This window comes from Notamacropus eugenii, chromosome 1, assembly GCF_028372415.1.
Source record: "Notamacropus eugenii isolate mMacEug1 chromosome 1, mMacEug1.pri_v2, whole genome shotgun sequence".
NCBI lineage: Eukaryota > Metazoa > Chordata > Mammalia > Diprotodontia > Macropodidae > Notamacropus > Notamacropus eugenii.
The window spans coordinates 138,277,252-138,297,019 of NC_092872.1; the positions used below are offsets into that span (position 1 = coordinate 138,277,252).

General features: G+C 38.4%; 1 protein-coding gene across 1 annotated transcript in view; it reads right to left on the reverse strand.

The window, feature by feature from the left end:
- Positions 1-19,768, reverse strand: part of AQP9 (aquaporin 9) — a 63,328-nt gene that overhangs the window by 7,104 nt on the left and 36,456 nt on the right. Inside the window, exons 3-5 of the mRNA XM_072615700.1 lie at positions 17,756-17,882; positions 5,939-6,076; positions 3,662-3,780 (exon numbers count right to left, since the gene is read on the reverse strand). Coding sequence (XP_072471801.1) covers positions 3,662-3,780; positions 5,939-6,076; positions 17,756-17,882 — 384 coding nt within the window. The remainder of the gene's footprint in view (positions 1-3,661; positions 3,781-5,938; positions 6,077-17,755; positions 17,883-19,768) is intronic.

Genomic DNA, 19,768 nt, shown 5'->3' on the forward strand with positions numbered 1-19,768 from the left:
GTTCATGTGCCAGATCAGACTCTGGATAGCTGTTAAGGAGCCCCCCGACTTTGAAAACCCAGGCGGTAGTTCTCTCTGGTAACTATGTATGTATATAACGGTCAGACAGATGGATCTGTCTGTTGATCTGTGATGTACATATTGCTTATGGTCAGACAGAAGCCCTGTCTGTTGGTCTTTATTTCTCTGTTTGTATTTTCTCTGTTGGTAAATGTAATTAAAGTAGATTGTTGACCCCTTACAAGTTGCTTTCCTTTTAGAAAAGCAGATCTAAGAACCTGTGCTAGCAGGCCATCCTGGATGTGTTAGGTGCTTGCTGTTACACCCTGTGACTGGGCCTTGAGGAGACCAATTTCTGAATGAGAGGAAAGTGTGATCTGTTCTGGACATTGGGGCTCTGGATGAATTTCACTAGAGGGACTAAAAACAGTTAACAAGGACTGTATTTAATTTCATCAGAAAACCAGGAAAATACTGTGACTGCCAGGGCCTTCTAGGTGGTCTTCTTTGGGGTCTGAATCAATGAAATATTGAATGATTCAGAAAAGAAAAATTGAGGGTGTATGTCAGAGGCAACTCCTCGAATGAAATAGTCAATCAACAAATTCTTATAAAGTTTATCTTCTATGTGTCAGGTACTGGTGATCAGTGCTATCTGATTCTGCCTCAATTCTAGGCACTAGGATATGAAAACAATTAAATGGTCCCTGCCCTCAGAGAGCTTATGTTCTATTTGGGGAAATGAGCACGTCTAAGACCAGAACTTCAGTATTTTTTTGCTTTTTTTGGTAAAGTGCAAGGTATGCCTGAGGTCACTGTATAAACACTCTCTGGATTAGTCTCAATGTAGTCTTCAATGCTTCTCTTTATTGGGAAAGAGCAAAGAATGGATATCTCTAAGGGCAATTATAATACAAGAAAGGACCATGTAGTGGTCCTGGATGTTAGTCATATCCCTGGAGAGTAGTGCTTTCTGCTGAGGAGAGGAGATAAACCTGAATCATATGGAAGAATTCAGAAACTGATGGATTTTCCTGATTTCCTCAGTGTTACAGTGGCTCTGGTGGGTGGTTGTTGGCTCAAATCCTGAGGAAAAAAAATCAGATCCTTGCCAGGGTAAGTCCAACTTGGTGAAAATAAATAAAGAGGCCATGTTGTCATCTTCTGTCTTAGATGGAAACCGATCTAGTGCATCTCTTGTTTCTTTTAAAGGGAAAATCCTTATAAGAAATCCCCCCACCATCTATTACAAGAAGAAATAGGGGAGGAGAATCCACTGACCAAGGCTCATTGTATCTTTCACCTACCTCAATACCCTGATATGTTCTGATTAAAACCCCTAAAGCCCTTAATGACTGCAACCTTTCCTTATAATCCTAGAAGCAAAACATTTTTTGTGCAGAAAGCAGCTAGTTTATACAGGCCCATAAGGCACGTGTACTTCTCACTGAAAATGATAGTTTTCTACTGGCTGGCCCCACCCTACCAATAATTTTATCTCCCATTATATAGCTTCAGATTCCCCTTCTTCCCAAGACAACCCTCCTTCTTGCTGATGGATCTTTACTCATGAATACATGAAATCATTGTTCTCCCAATCATCTTGAAGCATCCTTTCCCTACCTCAGATAACAGCTTAAGATTCATCTCTTTGGCTTTCCCTAGCAAGGCTCCTCCAGCCTGTCCCACTCTGTCCTCCAATATACTATGGTAATGTATTATGCTTGTATGCAAATATTTCTGTTGAATACATGCCAGTCAGTTTTGTTCCCCTCAGTAGTCTGTGAAATCCTTAGGAACAGGTACCATGTGAATTCTTTATAACTTCTAATTCTTCAGTACAGTACTGACATGGGAATAGTTATAGAATTTATGTCATAGCTTGGCAAACAAGGACAGGTTGAGTCTCTTGTTTCTAATGGGTCTTGAGGGTAAAACATCTGGCAACTTTATTGGAAAATGCCGTCTTATCCCTGCATAAATGGGCTATTAATTCAATTACACCTTAAAACATATAAAATACAATAGGAGGAATTTAAGGGACATTTTTTTGACTAGCAGGATCATAGGATACAGGAGTAGAAATTATAGGATCTCATTCTCTGGAGATCTTTAAAGTAGGACAATCATTAAACTTTCTTAGATGGTTTGTGGACAAGCCCAAACCCTATAAGAAGGATTTTTTTTTTAAACTTCTGTCATTTCCACCTATTGCTTGGGGCTTCTTCCTGTGGTGGCAGCCCCAGGAATGTAGCTATCCTTTTATATCTCTTCATGACAAGTCTTTAGCCTCAGTTTTTCTTAAGTTTCACAAGGTACTTTAAGTTTGGTGATTTTCTAAAACAAATATAATTCTATTTTTTTAATTAACAAAAAAGTCTATTTTTCTCTCTTTTACTTCCCTCCTTAACATGATGGGGGGTGGGTGGTGGGTAAGAAAAACAAAACACTTGAAACAAATATGGATAGTTAAGGAAAACAAATTTATGCATTGGCCATGTCCAAAAAATTTTCCTTGTTCTTCACTCTGAGTTCTTCAAATGTGATGATTTCTATAAACTATATACAGTCAGACCACTAAGAGCATACAGAATGGTAGAGTCTAGCTTTGGAAACATCTTAGGGTCTAAGACGATCTAATCCTTTTATTAAAAGGATTTGTTCTGTGAATTTAGTTAAAGGACTGCACTTGAGGACCTAGAGGGCAACACGTAGCCTCAAGGATGCAGGTTCCCCACCCCTGTCTTTGATATTAGTTGGTTTCAGATACCACTATCAGTCTACCTCAGTTATATTCCTAACCATGGAGAAGTCAGTAATTTCTTCTTAGTTCCATCAGTTTCTACTCATATCCCAGGCTTTTTCTTCCTTGGCAACTGGAGGTCTATTTGGAGCCTAGCTTTAACTATTAACTAATCCCATTATCCTTTTATCATTATCAGTTACTTATCTATAATAATAATTATTAAAAGGTAACATTTATATTAAAAGGTGGTTTACACATTATCTCATTTGAATCTTTTCTCTAAACATCTATTGTGGAAATCACTCTGTAGCTATCCCAGAGACAAGATTGGGAATAATTCTTCTTTGCAGAAGAAAAAAATTCAGAAGATGCTCCTTGGGCCCTGGGAAGATGCAATATTATCCATCGAGATGTCAGCACAGGTCTTTAAACTTCTAGAAAATGTAGTAGAACAGAATAGTAATGCTGTTTTGGTCAACTGCCTATGTGGTCAAGATGCTGACAACTAATTTAAAGTCACAATATAATGGACATATTTTATTTTTTATTTTCATTTTCAGTTCCAAATTCTCTCCCTCCTTCTCTCCATTATCTCACTGATAGTAAAGAAAGGAAATAAGATAAAATTTGAAGTATAGTTTGAATGTCTGGATGCCTTGGAAACGTGTGTGTGTGTGTGTGTATGTGTGTATGTGTGTGTGTGTGTGTGTATGTGTATGTGTGTGTGTAATTCCATGAGCTTTCTTAGAAGCTTAGTAGTAAATAACTAATTAAAAAATTAATACGTTCCTTTTAGCAGACTAGATTGGACCATGTCCATCCATCCCTCACTTGAAAAATTCAGTTTTTATTTTCTGGCTAATATTATGGACACCATGCCCACCTTCATCTAGTTCACCTTGCATCTGAACTTACTTGGTCTGCAAATTCATTTCCTATAGTCAGGTAGTTAAGCGGATATGTTGCAAAAATCTGTGCTGTTGCATTTTCTCCTGTGACGATCAATTTTCCCTCAGCAAAAGTTGTAATTGCATCTATAAAAAACAAAGCCCTTGTTTGTTAGTCTTCTTTTGGGAAACATAAAGGGTAAGGGAGGAAAGCAGAACAGAAAGAAAACAATACTTTGCTTAAACATTTAGGTGAGACTTGTTGCTACCTTAGCTTTCTCCCAATTTTGGATAATGATTATCATCAAAAATGCTAAATCTTAGGATGGTTCTGGAGCTCTCCAGGATCCCACCCAGATTTTGGTCAGCATCAGGGAGGGGTACAGAAAGCCCACATCTGGACTACTCTGGGTTTGAGTCAATTGCTGATCTAGAGGGATCCTAGAACCAGCCCACTTTTCCGCTGGAATTTCAGAATTGTCCTGTGATCAAGATAGACTCTATGGATCTGTGTGTGCCCCAAACAAAAATTTCATGGAGATAGGATGGGAAATGCCTGACATAAAGGAATTTAGAATCTAAGAATTTTAGGGAGGAAGCAAGTTCTTTTTAGGCTAACCAAGAGGCCCCATCACATAGAAGAAAGAGCACTGGAACGAAAGTCAGAGAAACCTGAGTTTACAACCTAGCTCTGCTTTTTACTACCCACACGATCTTGGACAAGCCACCTTACCCAGCCTCAGGATCCTCTTTTTCAGATAGGCAGCATGATACAGTAGAAGGTGAGTTGTTGGACCTGGGATTGAATTTTGCTTCTGTCCCTTTACTAGCTGTTAGACTTTTTTAGGCTCAAGTTTCTTGTAAAATGGGAGTTGGTTCCAACCCTGGACCTATGATCCTAAAATAAAGGGACTAGGCCAGCTAATTGTTAAAATCCCTTCAAACCAAATCCTATCATCCTCCATTAGGGGTGTGGCTCAGAAAAGCTGGATGTTAAATGTTAAATTTTCAGGGTGAACATTTACACCTAGGAAACTGTAAAAGCTATAAATCATATGTAATCATATATGATTATACAATATAATATATAATAAATATAAATCATATAAATCAAAAATAAAGCAATAAAAATGGTTTGATTTATTGTTTTATTGATTACCTACACCAGGGATCAGCAAACCATAGCCTGAGAGCCAAATCTGCGTGATGAATTGTTTTTGTGCCACCCATAGCTTAGAATGTTTTCTTTTTGGCCCTTGAATTGTGGTTTACAGGGACATTCCCTCCCCAGCCCCCAATTCTAGGCTTGAGAAAAAGACAGAGAACATGCTAATAACACAAATTAAATTTTAAAATATCTCGTGTTTTTGGAGAACTGGTTGTTAAAAATTTACCAGCACATCCTTACGGGATTGCTTTTACCTTTCTTTGTATTCTCAGAGCTTAGCACAGTGTAACATTAATAAATTTATTGACTGATCCCATGAACTATTTCCTATAACTAGTGGCTGCCATCTCCTAAAATTGATTGGGAAAGCTGAAATATAGTAACTCTTGCTTTGGACCAGATTAGAAGAATGTTTTAGGATCCAACTTCATTAACTCAGAATATTAACACTTGAAGGTACTTCAGAGGTTATCATCAATAAGCCTCATTTAGAGATGAGGAAACTGAAATCTTGAGATAATTTGCTTAACACAGCAAGTTAGTGACAGTCCCAATTAGAATCCAAAGTTTTGTTGACTTTCAATCCTGTATTCTTATGCTCAGCAATACTAACAGTTTTGTAGAAAGAACTGAGGGCCTTTGTCAGAGGAGGGAACAGCTTTCCATTCCACCGCTATTATGCTCACCTTCTCTTTTCCAAGTTTTCTTCCCAAGAGCCATTTGAATTACCCAGTTCCATTGGCCCACCTCCCCTCCCCCAGCCAAATGGGAGAAAACAATGAAATAGAAACTCTTGAAAAACATCATTGCACTATTGACATTCTTCCCCTCATGTGTTGCATTCCTTAGAACACTGTACACATGTAAATTACTATTATTATTTATTGTCATTATTCTCTATCTTTAATTCAGCATTAAGTTCTTTTAGAGACTTAATACATTTGACCTAATAATGATAGTATTTCCTTCTTCTTGAACACTTATGTCTTCAGAGGAGTATTCCCCTTCTCAGAGCTTATTGCTACATTGCTACATTCTTGCATTATCTCCTTATCCTCACTACAATCATCTTCAAAATAATTTTTACTCAGATTTAATACTTTTACCTTATCCTCCCAACCCAAGTGGCCAGCTTACCATAGTAAACTCCAAAGAGTACTGCAGCCCCTACAAAAGCCCCCAGGAACTGGGCTACCACATAGAAAGGGAATTTGAACCATTTCATCCGTCCATAGAGACACATAGCAAAGGACACTGCTGGGTTAACATGACCACCTGCATGGAATATCAAATGATGGAGGGAGGGTCAGAAAATAGAGATAGACAAAATTACTTAAAATCTGACTTGCTGAGTAGTGGAAATAAAAATAGTGTTAAACTTCAAATTCTCTCACCCTGTTTCTCACAATGAACAATCTAGTAACAGTCTCTAGGACAAAAACTCCAAAGTGAGGAAATGTAACTTTTAGATCATCAGAAATTATCAGGATGGAGCGGGGAGGGGGAAAGGCCAGTGTATGTATTAGATTGAAACCAAAGTCCAGCAACGTCCCCACTTCCATTACAAGGATAACAAAAGCAACCTTGAGATTGTGAAGAGAGGACACTTCCAGTGAGTGGTTCCTGAAAAGCACATTGTTACATAGTTCAGGAAACTGAAATTCAGCTTGTTTCCTGTGGCATATGAGAAATTTGTTTTTCATTCTATCTAAACGTTTCCCTTATGTTAAAAAAAATCATCAAGACTTTCTTGTAACCTTGGGGCTAGACAGAGATTTCTCCATGTCTAAAGTGTTCCTATCTGGTCAAGACCTCAGGCATGGGTTTGCTCTGTGGAGTGTATTATTGACTTTCTCAGATGTCTTTGCATTTGTACAGTCAGTAACTGACTTTATTTTATTGTCTTATCATAAGAATCTTCATTTTTACTATACAAAAAAGCAATGAATACATATTTTCTCCTGGGGAACATAATCCATATTTAGAAGAGATTTCAGTTTGGGGAGTTTGATAAGTATACAATCAGAATATAGGAGAAAAACAAAAAGAAAAAAATTAAGAACGTAGGAGGACAAGAAAGTGGGGAATTATATAACAAAAAGAGTCACTGGTAAGTGTTTGATTAGGTTTAAATATGATCCATTTTGCCTCTGGACATAGTTGAAAACAGGAGAAAGTAACAAAATATGGAATAACATCATATATATGGGAAATCTCGCAACCAGAACTAAAGGGTATCCTGTAAAATTTAAACAAGGAACAAATAAAAGGAAGTAGCATTTTAAACTGGGAGTAGCAAATGCATTTCCTCAAGAGTCAGAAACATTAAATATGTTGAAGAATACTTTTGATAAATTCCTTAGTGGCTAATTCATAATGGGGCACTCACAGAAGCTAAGATTATTTGAGCTATTTCCTTCATCTCTTGAAGACGACATCTAAGGTCCCTTCTGATACCTAGATTCTGTAATTCTAAGATCCAGAGAAGGAAGGTTTCCTTTGACATCAACTAACCCAACCTCTTCATTTTACAGATGAAGAAACTGGGCTTTGGAGAGGATAATGATGTACCCATGGTCATACAAGTAATAAGTAGCAAAGTCATGATTCAAACCCAATTCCTCTGACTCCAAATTCAGTTCTTTTCCCATTACCAGACTGGGACCAGGCAGGACAGTGGGAAAGTCTGTTGTATTTGAAGTCACAGGACCTGGGTTCAAGTCCTGGTTCTTCTACTTATTATCTCTGTAATCCCAAGTAAGTTAGGGAACCCTTCTGTATCTTAGTTCCCATCTGTAAAATGAAAGGAATTGGATTCAAAATTCTCTTCCAATTCAAAATGATTTTATGAATTTATGTATCTGTCCATTGGTATCATCTTCAGAGACTGACTTTTGACTTGCTTGGACCATGGGTTTGACCAAGGGTCACTTCTCTTTTGCTATGTTATTAATCTCACACACTTGGAAATACTTAGAATTGAGAAGTTGACTGCATAGTAGCTAAGTTGAAAGGATGTCCCTAGTTACTTTGGGGAAGAGATGCCACCCTAGAGGACTGTAAAAGGACAAGAGAACATTATACACATCCTGTTCTTCTACAAAACACTGATCAAAAGCAACCTACTTCTCCCTGCCAAGGATTTAGAAGTGGACTTTGTGTCCTATTTACATATTTTCTGGAATTACATCATCAACTTGTGTACTCAAGCACTTAGAAGACCTCAGGAACAGAGAAACAGGTAATGGAAACATCCTTGTCTTCCTTTTCCTGAATTATTACCTCCCAACCCCAAGTTCATGCTATATCTCATGGTTTTGTAGTTTCTTTTTCCATTTTTGGATATGTTTAGCAATCAACAATAGAGGAAGGATTATAGTGGGATCAAAAAAAATGTTGCTCATCTCCATTTGAGTTGCTGCAAACTTTCCTTTCCCAGAAGGCCTGGGAGAAGAGCCAAGAGAACCACAGGGTCAAAGGACTTGGGCATCATGGCAGTGATCATCCTTTCTTCCTAAGCCAAGACTAGAGGAAGAGGGAAGTTGCCACCTCAGGACAATTCTTGAACTAGATTAGGCATTTAAAGGGAGAACTGCCTGAGAGAGTTGGCCATAAGAAATCAGAGGTGAATTCTTGAAATAGTGTTATGGTCTATCTCCTTGGCACAGTAGTTCAAATGCTAAGATTTTGTGTCCACTAAGTAAAGTAGTACTTAAATCTACCTTATTCTCAAGCACGGATTCTGAAACCTTGTACATACAACTGAACTCCATTTGTAGTGAGGAAAATGCCTTGGATGGAAAACAAGAGGTGACAGGAGGTAGAAGAGGGGTTCAGAAAGGGAGGTGAAAACTCCTAAGACAAGAAGGTCCCCAACTTTTCTTATTGTTCTCTTTTGCCCTGCTCAGCAGGAACTTTAGAAAATAGCTAACATTTATGTACCACTTTAAGGTTTGCAAAGCAATTTGTGTATGTTAGCTTATTTGACCCTCACAACAGCTCTGTGATAGAAGTACTATTATGATCCTCACTTTACTCATGAGGAGCTTGAGGCTGATTGACTTTAAGAGACTTGCTCATTCATGGTCACATAGCTAGTAGGTGTGTAAGGGAGAATTAAATCTCAGGTCATCCTGCCTTCAAGTCCAACACTTAATCTGTGGCACCACCCAGCTGCTCTGGTTGCCCCATGATACTGCTGTAAATAAGGGCCAGGTGGCCAGAGGCCCAGAGTGAGCAAATGGCATTAAGAATTCTCCTCAGTGCCCCAACTGATAAATGGTCAAAGGATATGAACAGGCAATTTTCAGAAGAAGAAATTAAAGATATCTATAATCATGTGAAAAAATCTTCTAAATCACTTTTGATTAGAGAGATGCAAATCAAAACAACTCTGAGGTACCACATCACACCTATAAGATTGATAAATATGACAGAACAAGAAAATGATAAATGCTGGAGAGGATGTGGGAGAGTTGGAACACTAATTCATTGTTGGTGGAGCTGTAAGCTCATCCAGCCATTCTGGAGAGTGGTTTGGAACTATGCCCAAAGGGCTACAAAAATGTGCATACCCTTTGACCCAGCAATATTGCTACTAGGACTGTATCCCCAAGAGATCATAAAAATGGGAAAGGGTCCCACATGTACAAAAATATTTATAGTAGCACTCTTTGTAGTTGCCAAGAACTGGAAATCAAGGGGATGCCTATCAGTTGGGGGATGGCTGAATAAATTGTGGTATATGAATGTAATGGAGTACTATTGCGCCATAAGAAATGATGATCAAGAAGACTTCAGAGAGACCTGTAAAGACTTATATGATCTGATGCTGAGTGAAAGGAGCAGAACCAGGAGAACTTTGTGCACAGCAATGACCACAGTGTGTGAGAGTTTTTGCTGGTAGACTTAGAACTTCATAATAGTGCAAGAACTTAAGGCAAAATGCCTTCCACACTCAGAGAAAGAACTATGGAATTCATTCACAGAATGTAGCAGATCATGTTTGTGTGTGTGTGTGTGTGTGTGTGTGTGTGTATGTGTGTGTGTATGTGTGTGTGTGTGTGTGTGTGTGTGTATGTATATATTACATTGATTTGTTATATGATTTCTTCCATTTATTTTAGTTCGTCTACATAGCATGACTATAGTGAAAATGTATTCAAAAGGAAAGTATATGTAGATCCTATATAGAATTGTATGCCATCTTGGGGAGGGAGGGGGGTGGGGGGGGGTAGGTGTGGGGGGATAAAAATCTAAGTTTTATGGTAGTGATTGTAGAACATTAAAAAAAATACAATGAAAAAAAATTCTCAGTTCAAAAATCTCTCTGAAACATCCACTAATTGAAATTCATACAGGTTAAAAAAATGTATCTTTTAAAATGCTGATATTGGGCAGAGCCAAGATGGCAGAGCAGAAAGATGTACATACTCTAGCTCTTCCCCCACAGCCCATAAAATACCTGTAAAAAAGAATTCAACAAATTCTACAGCAGCAGAAGCCACAGAACAATGGAGTGAGGGAGATTTCTGTTCCAAAGAGACCTAAAAAACTGATGGGAAAGGTCTGTCGCACACCAGACACTGAGCAGAGCCCAGTCCTGCCTTGGCCACGTGGCACCAAGGGGAGCAGATCTGAGCAGGCTTCAGGGACAGAATCTCCAGCTGCAGCACAGATCCCTCAACCCACAGGCACCTAAGGTCAGTGAGAGGGTCTTTTCAGCTGGCTGAGAAGGGAGCAGGGTGTCCTTAATCTTCATCTAACTCTGAATAGCAGCCCTGCCCCTGACTAAAGCCCCTGATGCTTTGGAGCAGCTCATCTGAATCTCAGCCCCCAGTGCTGGCTTGGGGGAACTGGACGTGAGGTGGTTGTGGAGAGGAAACTCAGAAGTCAAGTAACTGACTGGGAAAATGCCCAAAAAAGGGGAAAAAAAATAAGACCACAGAAGGTTACTTTCTTGGGGAACAGGTGTCTCCCCCTATCCTATCAGATGAGGAAGATCAAGGCATACTGTCAGAGGAAGTCAAGGCCTCTGCCTCCAGGGCCTCCAAAGGGAACTTAAACTGGACTCAGGCAATAGAAGACCTTAAAAAACAAGTTACCAGCTTGCTAAAGGAGGACCAAAAAATGGAAAATAACAGCTTCAAAAGAGGCTAACTCAGTTGGAAAAAGAGGTCCAAAAAGCCAGTGAGGAGAAGGAGGTTTTAAAAAGCAGAACTAGCCAAATGGAAGAGAAGGTTCAAAAGGTCACTGAACAAAATAATTCATTGAAAGAGAGAGTTGAGTTTAGGGAAATGAATGACTATGAGTTAAACCAAGCAGTTAGTAAACAAAACCAAGAATTTGAAAAAATAGAAGATAATGTGAAACATCTCATTGGAAAAACAACTGACCTGGAAAATAGATCCAGGAGAAGCAATTTAAAAATTATGGGACTACCTGAAAGCCATGATCAAAAAAAGAGCCTAGACATTATCTTCCATGAAATTATCAAGGAAAACTGCCCTGATATTCTAGAATCAGAGGGCAAAATAAATGTTGAAATAATCCACTGATCACCTCCTGAAAGAGACCTGAACAGAGAAACTCCTAGAAATATTGTGGCCAAATTTCAGAGTTCCCTGATTAAGGAGAAAATACTGCAAGCAGCTAGAAAGAAACAATTTGAGTATTGTGGAAATACAATCAGGATAACACAGGATGAAGCAGCTTCAACATTAAGGGATCAAAGGGCTTGGAATGGGATATTTCAGAGGTCAAAAGAACTGGGACTGAAACCACAAATCACCTGCCCAGCAAATCTGAGTATAATACTTCAAGGGAATAAATGGTCATTCAATGATATAGAGGACTTTCAATCATTCATATTGAGGAAAAGACCAGATTTGCATAGAAAATGTGACTTCCCAAGACAAGAATCAAGAGAAGCATGAGAAGGTAAATAGGAAAGAAAAATCATAAAAGACTCTCTAAAGCTGAACTGTTTACATTACTACATGGAAAGAAAATATTTGTAACTCTTGAATCTTTTCTCAGTATTTGGGTAGATGGAGAGATTGTATACACACACACACACACACACACATACACATATATAGATAGTACAGGGTGTGTTGAATCAGAAGAGATGATATACACACACACACACACACACACACAAAATAAAATAAAAATTAAGGGGTGGAGGAAAAATACTGGAAATAGAAAAGGGAGAAATGGAACAGGGTAGGCGATAACTCATAAAAGAGATAAGAAAAATCTTGTTCAATGGAGGAGAAAAGGGAGAAGTGGAGAAGGGGAGAGGGGAAAAATGAAGCTACTCTTTCCACATGTGGCTGAAGGAGGAATAACATGCTCACTAAATTTGATATGAAAATTTATATCACACCACAGTAAAGTAAGAGAGGAGGCAGCAAGTGGGGTGAGGGGAATGTTAGAAGGGAGGGCAAATGGGAGAAGGGAGTTACTAGAAATAAACACTTTCGAGAAGGAACAAGGTCAATTGTGGGGGAAAAGAATAAGGGGGGATGGAGTAGGGCAGAGGGCAATATAATTAGTATTACACAACATGATTATTATGGAAGTCTTTTGCAAAACAACACTTATTTAGCCTGTATTGAATTGCTTGCCTTCTCAGTGCGGCTGGGGGGCAGGGGGAGGGAGAGAAGTTGGAATTCAAAGTATTAGCAACGAATGTTGAGAATTTTTATTGCATATAATCGGGAAATAAGAAATACAGGGAATGGGGTATAGAAATTTATCTTGCCCTACAAGAAAAGAGAAGATGGGGATAAGGAAAGGGTGGGGTGTGATAGAAGGGAGGGCTCATTGAGGGAAGGAGTAATCAGAATGCAAGGTATTAGGAAGCGGGGGTGGGGGAGGGGAGTGATGGAGAGAAAAATTGGGCATGTTACAAAGTGAGGTAAAAGCAATTAGTATTAAAACAATTGGCTGAATTAATTACTGAGAATAAATCAATGACATCTTTAGTTTGGGGAAAAGAATTTTAGTCTAAATTTCCTAGAGGAAGGTAACCTCGGGTAAAATTTGGCACTGATGGAAAAGTTATGGTTTTAATGGTTAAAATGCTGATACCCCTGCCAGGGTTAATATTTTTGGTCACTTTACACCAAATTCCTTTAATCATATTTCTTAAAACATATGGGAATTAGGGAAAGTAATTTTGCTAAAGATGGAGAATAGACATGATAAAGGTCTCATGGGGAAGAGGGAGAGGTAGGTAATTTTGGAGCAGAAGTGGCTTCCAAGGTTACAGAGGTTTAAAAATTCAAAAAGCATAATCAGAGTACCACATGTCTAGTAGGGAAAGAAAGCCAAGCCAAGAAAGATAGAGAAAGAAAGATAAGAAGGAACCAATTCTCCTTATTTTGCAATTTTGCCTAGAATCCTGATGGCTACTGAAAATTTTCCATAAAATTATTACCATCTTGTTGGGCCTGATGCTTGTGAATCATGTATAAAGCAAGGTAATGTGTGAGTTAAAATACTGGTCACACTCTACGGAACACACTCCTTGACTCAGTGTAACTCAAACTCAGAAAACTAACTAGAATTGCAGGATTAAAGAGCTTGAGAGACCTGAAAGATTCAGCTCCATGCCTAGTAATTTCTTTACTAGCTTGCCCAGACCCAAGAAGCCCTCAGAGAATTATGACCAATCCCTCTTTAGCATCCATACAAGAAAAATCATTACTAGGCAAGACTGCTTCACTAATGGGGATCCTCTGTGACAAGTCAATCTTGCCTTAAGCCCCTTTTACACCAGGAAGAGTTATTCAACTCAGCCCATAACTATAGAAAACAACACAGCTCAGAAACAGATTCAAAGTTAGATGACCTTTCCTGCATTGCTTTCTCTCAAAGGTAGGCCATTTTATTTCAGACTCCAGTAATGAAAGGAAATAGGGCCTTCTTCCTTTGGAAAAGGAAGTGTGAGTGAGAACAGTTTAGAATACCAGGGAACCTCCAACAGGTGCTGAAACAGCTCCGTGTTTGCAGGGCTTTGGAATTATGGCCCAGTTGGGTATATAGACCATTTTGGTTCAGGTTGGCAATCAGGTATCCTGGAAGTATGTCAAAAATCTAGTCAGTCAAACATTTATTAAGTGCTTACTATGTGCCAGGCACTGAAGTATAGCCCTACATGTCCTGAAGCGTTTCTGAAAGACTAGATCAAGTTTAAATACATTCTGATGGGCTTTGAATTCAACTGAATTCAATTTAACTCAACATTATTTATTCAACACCTATTATGCGTACTTTGCTTGCTGGTGAGGAAACAAAGTCGTAACAACATATAATCCCAGTTCTCAAGGAGTATATAATATCCAGTAGGGAGATATAATCATCTGAAATATAGTAACTGACTGTAATGCAATCTGTAATACAAAAGTTGTATGGAAATTAAAAGAGAATAGTGTGAGAATTTTGAAGAGGAAGAAATCACTTATAATTAATTGGGAAGGCTTCATGGAGGTGATGGCGCCTCAGCTGAACCTTGGAAGGAAAGCAAAGGTTTTGGTGGAAATGTTGAAGCAGGCTATTCAGGCATGCTAAACCATGTGGACAAAGACATGGAAGCTGGAGTAGACAGGACATCCGATACAGCACAAAAAGGAGCAGTATCTATTAAAGCTGAGAAAGGGCCTTGAATGACAAGACAAAACATATTTGCATTTCATTCATTAAACAGAGGAGCCATTGAGGGCTTTTGAGCATTAGAGTAATATGATCATTCCCATATTTACTGCTTCCCCCTCATCCTGTCCCTTTGTGGGCCAAGTGGGTTGTGTGGTAGTGGTTAAAGTCTTCAGAATTTGAGGGAGTAGGGTATCAGGAAAACCCAGATAAAGATCATGAAAAAAAGGAAACAAGTACTTATTTAAGTACCTACTATGTGCCAGGCACAGGGCTAAGTACTTTACAATTATTATCTCACTTGATCCTCACAAAAACTCTGAGATAGGTGCTATTATTCTCCCCATTTTACAGTTGAGGAAACTGAGGCAAATAGAGATCAAGTGACTTGCTCAGGGTCACACAGCTAATAAGTGTCTGAGACTAGATTTAAATTCAGGTCTTTCTGACTGTGCCCAACACTCTACTCACTGTGCCACCCAACTGTCACTAGGCTGAGAAGTGTCATTCAGTGAAGCCAAGGTTAGTAGCTAAGATTCCAATCATGCAGCTGAATGTGATATTGGAAGTACTGTCACATCCAAGACCAGTCAAATCTGATAGGGCTAGTGATGAGCATTGTTCAGGGTCAAGCTTCAGGAGTGTGGCTAACAGAGAATCAAGCATAGCAAAGATTTCCCTCAGTTTGCTGCACTCAACATTCTTCAAGCATGCGTGTGTGTTTCACCCAAGCAAGGCCTGACCTCTAGCTCTCTAGCTTCCTCTAAATTCCTCTCAACTAGAACTCTCAGTGGTCCTGAAGACAACAGCTATCCCTAAATAGTGGCAGATGTAAATTAGGAAGATTGTCTTTGGTTTCAGTGTGAAGGATGGTTTAGAGAGGAGAAAGGTCAATGTGTATACCACTGCTGTAGTTTTTGCAAAAGGCAAAGAAAACCTAAATTAGGCCTACAAGGTTCAAGCTAGAATGGACTTTGGATATAAGCTATTCCAATCCCCTTATTTCATAAATAAGTAAATTGGGGCTCAAAGTATTTAAGTGACTTGACCAAGGTCATGCAACTAAAGTGACAAAGCCAGAACTCAAAACTCAGTAGCTTGATTCTAGGGCTAATGTTTCTCTCACTATACCCTATAGAAGTAGAGGGGGAGGACACTGTAGAAGTATAATCCATAGGTCTTGTTAACTTTTTGGATGAAAAGGTGAGGTGAGTCAAAGATGCCTTCCAAATTTCAAGCCTGGTTGACTGTCACCATCAATAAACATAGGAACATTTAGAGGGAGGGAATATTTGGGGAGGATGATGATGATTAGTTCAGCTTTGAATAGGTTGAGTTTGCAGTATGTCTTCATATAGTTATGCATTAGATATTGGTATCTAATATTCAAGTAAATCTCCAGCAAGTAGTCAAGGCATAAATTTTTGTAGTAGTTTTTACAGAGGTGATAACTGAAGTTATCAGAGTAGATAAGGGAGATTAAGAAAATAATCTTAGAGAATGCCCACCTAGGGGTGGGACCAGGAGGAACAGAAGCCATGAAGAGAGACAGAAAAGGAAGGTCAAGAGAGGTCAAGAGATGACCAGAGCCAGGTGGTGCCATGGAATGGAAAGGACAGAATGTCAAGTAAGCAGGTATCAGTGTCAAAATCTGAAAAATAAAAAGAAAATGAGGATGTAAAAAAGGATTTGAGGGTAAAAAGATGAATGTTGGTGACTTTAAGTCAGATTTCAAAAGGTTAAGAAGTGATGAATAGTGAAGAAAATGGAGGCAATCACTGTAGTTTGATAGTGAGAAAAAAAAACCCAGAAAAATAGTTTTAGAGGACAGGAGGGTCAAGGAAAGTTTATGGAATTTTCTTCTTTTTTTGATGAAGAAGCTGATTACCAGTTGAAAGGAAGAAGCTAACAGAGAGAAAGAGTTTGAAGGAAAAATAGGGAGTAAGCATGTTTAACAGAACAAAGCACCAGAGGGAATGAGAGCCAATGGGCATGAGGGCCACAGATGGAGGGCTGGTCATGGTGAGGAGGAAGACCACATGACCTTGAGAGAAGGAGAATGCAAAATTTTTTATGTGTACAGGATAGAAGCTGAGGGAGTTCACTTTGGATAGATGCCATCTTTTCTGTAAAGTAGGAGATAAAGTCATTTAATGAGAAAGCAGAGACTTCTCTAGAAGGTAGATTTGGGGATTTGAGTTAAAGAGATTTCGTTACTAACAGATTTGATAAGACAATAAAAGATGAATAGGATTATCCAATAATGATGTAGATGCAAATGAAGTTTAAAAAGTCCAAATTTCAAATGCACCTAATGGACTTAGTAAAAAAAAAAAAAATACTGTCCCAGGGGAGGGAATAGAGAAGGTGGATGATGGGGGTTGAACAGATTTGAAGATTGACAGGGAAAGTACTGGAAAGAGAAGGAATCAAGAAATCTAACAGTTCTCTGGCTACTTTGGCTCTTCCCTTTTCTATTAAGTCAATCAGAACATTTAAAAACTAAAACTCACAATTATCCTAACTAACCAAAGGTAACCTGGTTGTACTGGACATCCCAGGTTAGGTCTTAATTGAACCATCACCATCTTAGTTTAGATTGATCCTCCCTTCTAGGGAAGAAGGCTTTAATGGTATATTGCAGGTGAAGGCTCTGCCACTTGCATATGGTGAACTGGAATCATGGAGTTGTTTTTTATGATATTTTTAGATGACATTTTTTTTTGGTAGCTAGGTGGTACAATGAATAAAACGCTGGACTTGGAATCAGGAAGACTCAAGTTGAAATCCAGCCTCAGACACTTACTAGCTGTGTAATCCTGGACAAGTCACTTACCCTCCATTTGCCTCAGTTTCCTCTTCTGTAGAAGGGGAATAACAGCAGCTAGATGGTGCAGTGGATAGACTCCTGGACCTGTAGTTGGGATCTGACCCCAGACACTTACCAGCTGTGTGACCCTCAGCAAGTTACTTTAACCCCATTTGCCTCAGTCCCTCATTTGTTAAATAAACTATAAAAGAAAATGGCAAACTACTCTAATTTGCTAAGAAAACCCCAAATGTGTACACAAAGAGCTGACTGAAATGACTGAACAACAAATCGTACCTACCTTCCAGGGTTGTGGTAAGGATCAAATGGTACAAAAATTGTAACTCCCTCAGCACAGAGCCTGGCACATGGGATATATAAATATCAGCTATCATTACTATGCTAAAACATCCTTGTTCTCAATGGTAATCCATGGGGAGTGGAAGACACCAGTGACTGGAGAGGAATAACATGAGGAAAATTACCAGAGACGCCTCCTGACACATAGAGAGATATTACAATAGCCATTGCAAAGCCAACATTTGTGGTCACAGGTCCACCTGCGGTCCCTCGGCTGAGAACAGTTTGGGCTACAGAACCACATCCAAGGACCTGGAGAAAAAAAGAACAGGTCATTTAGATTGGTTATGCCAGAATAAAAAGAAGGGAAGTATACACTAAAATGTATTTATGGTGATATGTTTTGTAGTAGCAATGTACCTGAAACAACGTATGATGCTCATCGATTGAGGAATAGGTAAATAAGTTTTGGTAAATGAATGCAATGGACCATTACTGTGTTATAAGAAATAAAGAATAAGAAAAGCCTTGGGAAGACTTGCATGAAATGACGCAAATTGAAGTAAGCAGAACCAGGAAAATAGTACATATGATAACTGTAACAGTGTAAGTGGAAAGAATAACATAAAATAAAAAACTGAACACAGTGTAACTACCGATTTGGCTGCAAATAGGAAATAGGAGGATGTACTTCTCTCCCTTCTTTGCAGAAGTGAGAGAATCTAGATACAGGATATTGCATATAATGTTGGACATGGTTGATAGGTTGTCTTGTTTTGCTAATCTGCTTTTTTGTGCCTTTTAAATTCTTTATTAAAATAAATGACAGGGTAAGAGAATAGTGGGGAATATAGTAGAAAACAAAGAGAAAGAACTGATAAATATACAGAATGATTTTACACATATGCAAACATATATACAGTGGTGGATAGGGAGGGAAGAAAAAAAGGAAAGTTACATAATAACTTCATTATATACTTTAAAGAAGTGCAAATTATATATACTAGATTTGTAGTTTCATGTGCAATCATTTTTTTCTATTCTATGTTATGGAAATGCTTGTTTTATTTCTTAAGTTCAGAATAAAATAAATAAAATTCTAAAACAGAAAATGAAGGGGATACAAAAATAACAGATATCAAGGTTTTTTAAAGACTCAGACCCTGACCTGTAGATGCTCCCCAAATTGTAGTTCAGTGATTTCAATTATGTTTAACTCATTGTGACTCCATATGGGGTTTTCTTGACAAAGCTGCTGGAGTGGTTTGCCATTTCTTTCTCCAGCTCATTTAACAGATGAGCAAACTGAAGTAAACAGGGTTAAGTGACTTGCCCAGGGTCACACAGATAGTGAGTGTTACACACAACAGCTCAATATGTAGCTGTTCAAAGCATGTCTAATATAATGATCAGTTTGCAGTAACATCAAGTTGATGATGGGTTATTTTAGAGGGTAGAATCAAGACCAAAAATGACCTAGAAAGATTGGAAAAATGAGAAACTTCCAAAACATTCATTAAAGAAGAAAATATAGAGTATTTAACCATACAAATACAAGATCAAAGAGAATAGCTTAGACTCATAGTATGTAAGATCTGAAATGAGAATTATGTAGTTCCTCACTGCCACCATATTGACTACAGCAATCTAAACAAAATTCATCCTAAAATGAGTTCAGTACTAAATAACTGTCCTAACAAATCTTGGCCCCAGAGAAGAGTATCTTCCTTTTTTGCAGTAGAGAAATGGAGTACTGTGTGTAAGGGATGTTACATGTACTTTACTGTTTTGTTTTTCATTTCTTACCAGAAAGGCTGGAGAGTATACAGAAATAACTGCAATATAAAACAAAAGACATCAACAAAACTTCAAAAAGTATCTGTAAAGGACTCATAGCCATAAGTCATCCTCCATTTCTTTCAAGGATCAACTACAAATACATAAGCTTAAATTGTAGTGTGAGAGATGAGAATTTTCTGACAGTGGCGATAGCTAAATAGGTCAGTGAGGAGTGTTGTAGAAGGGCCTTCTTTAAATATCTTAGAATCGTTATATTTGGAGCATGAAGGAATCTTAGAAATCATTTAGTCCATCTCTCTCATTTGACAGCCCAGAAAGGTTAACTAACTTGCTCAAAGTCACATAATAGATCTGGGAATCAAATCCAAGTCCTCAGATTCCAAATAAATCTTGTGCTC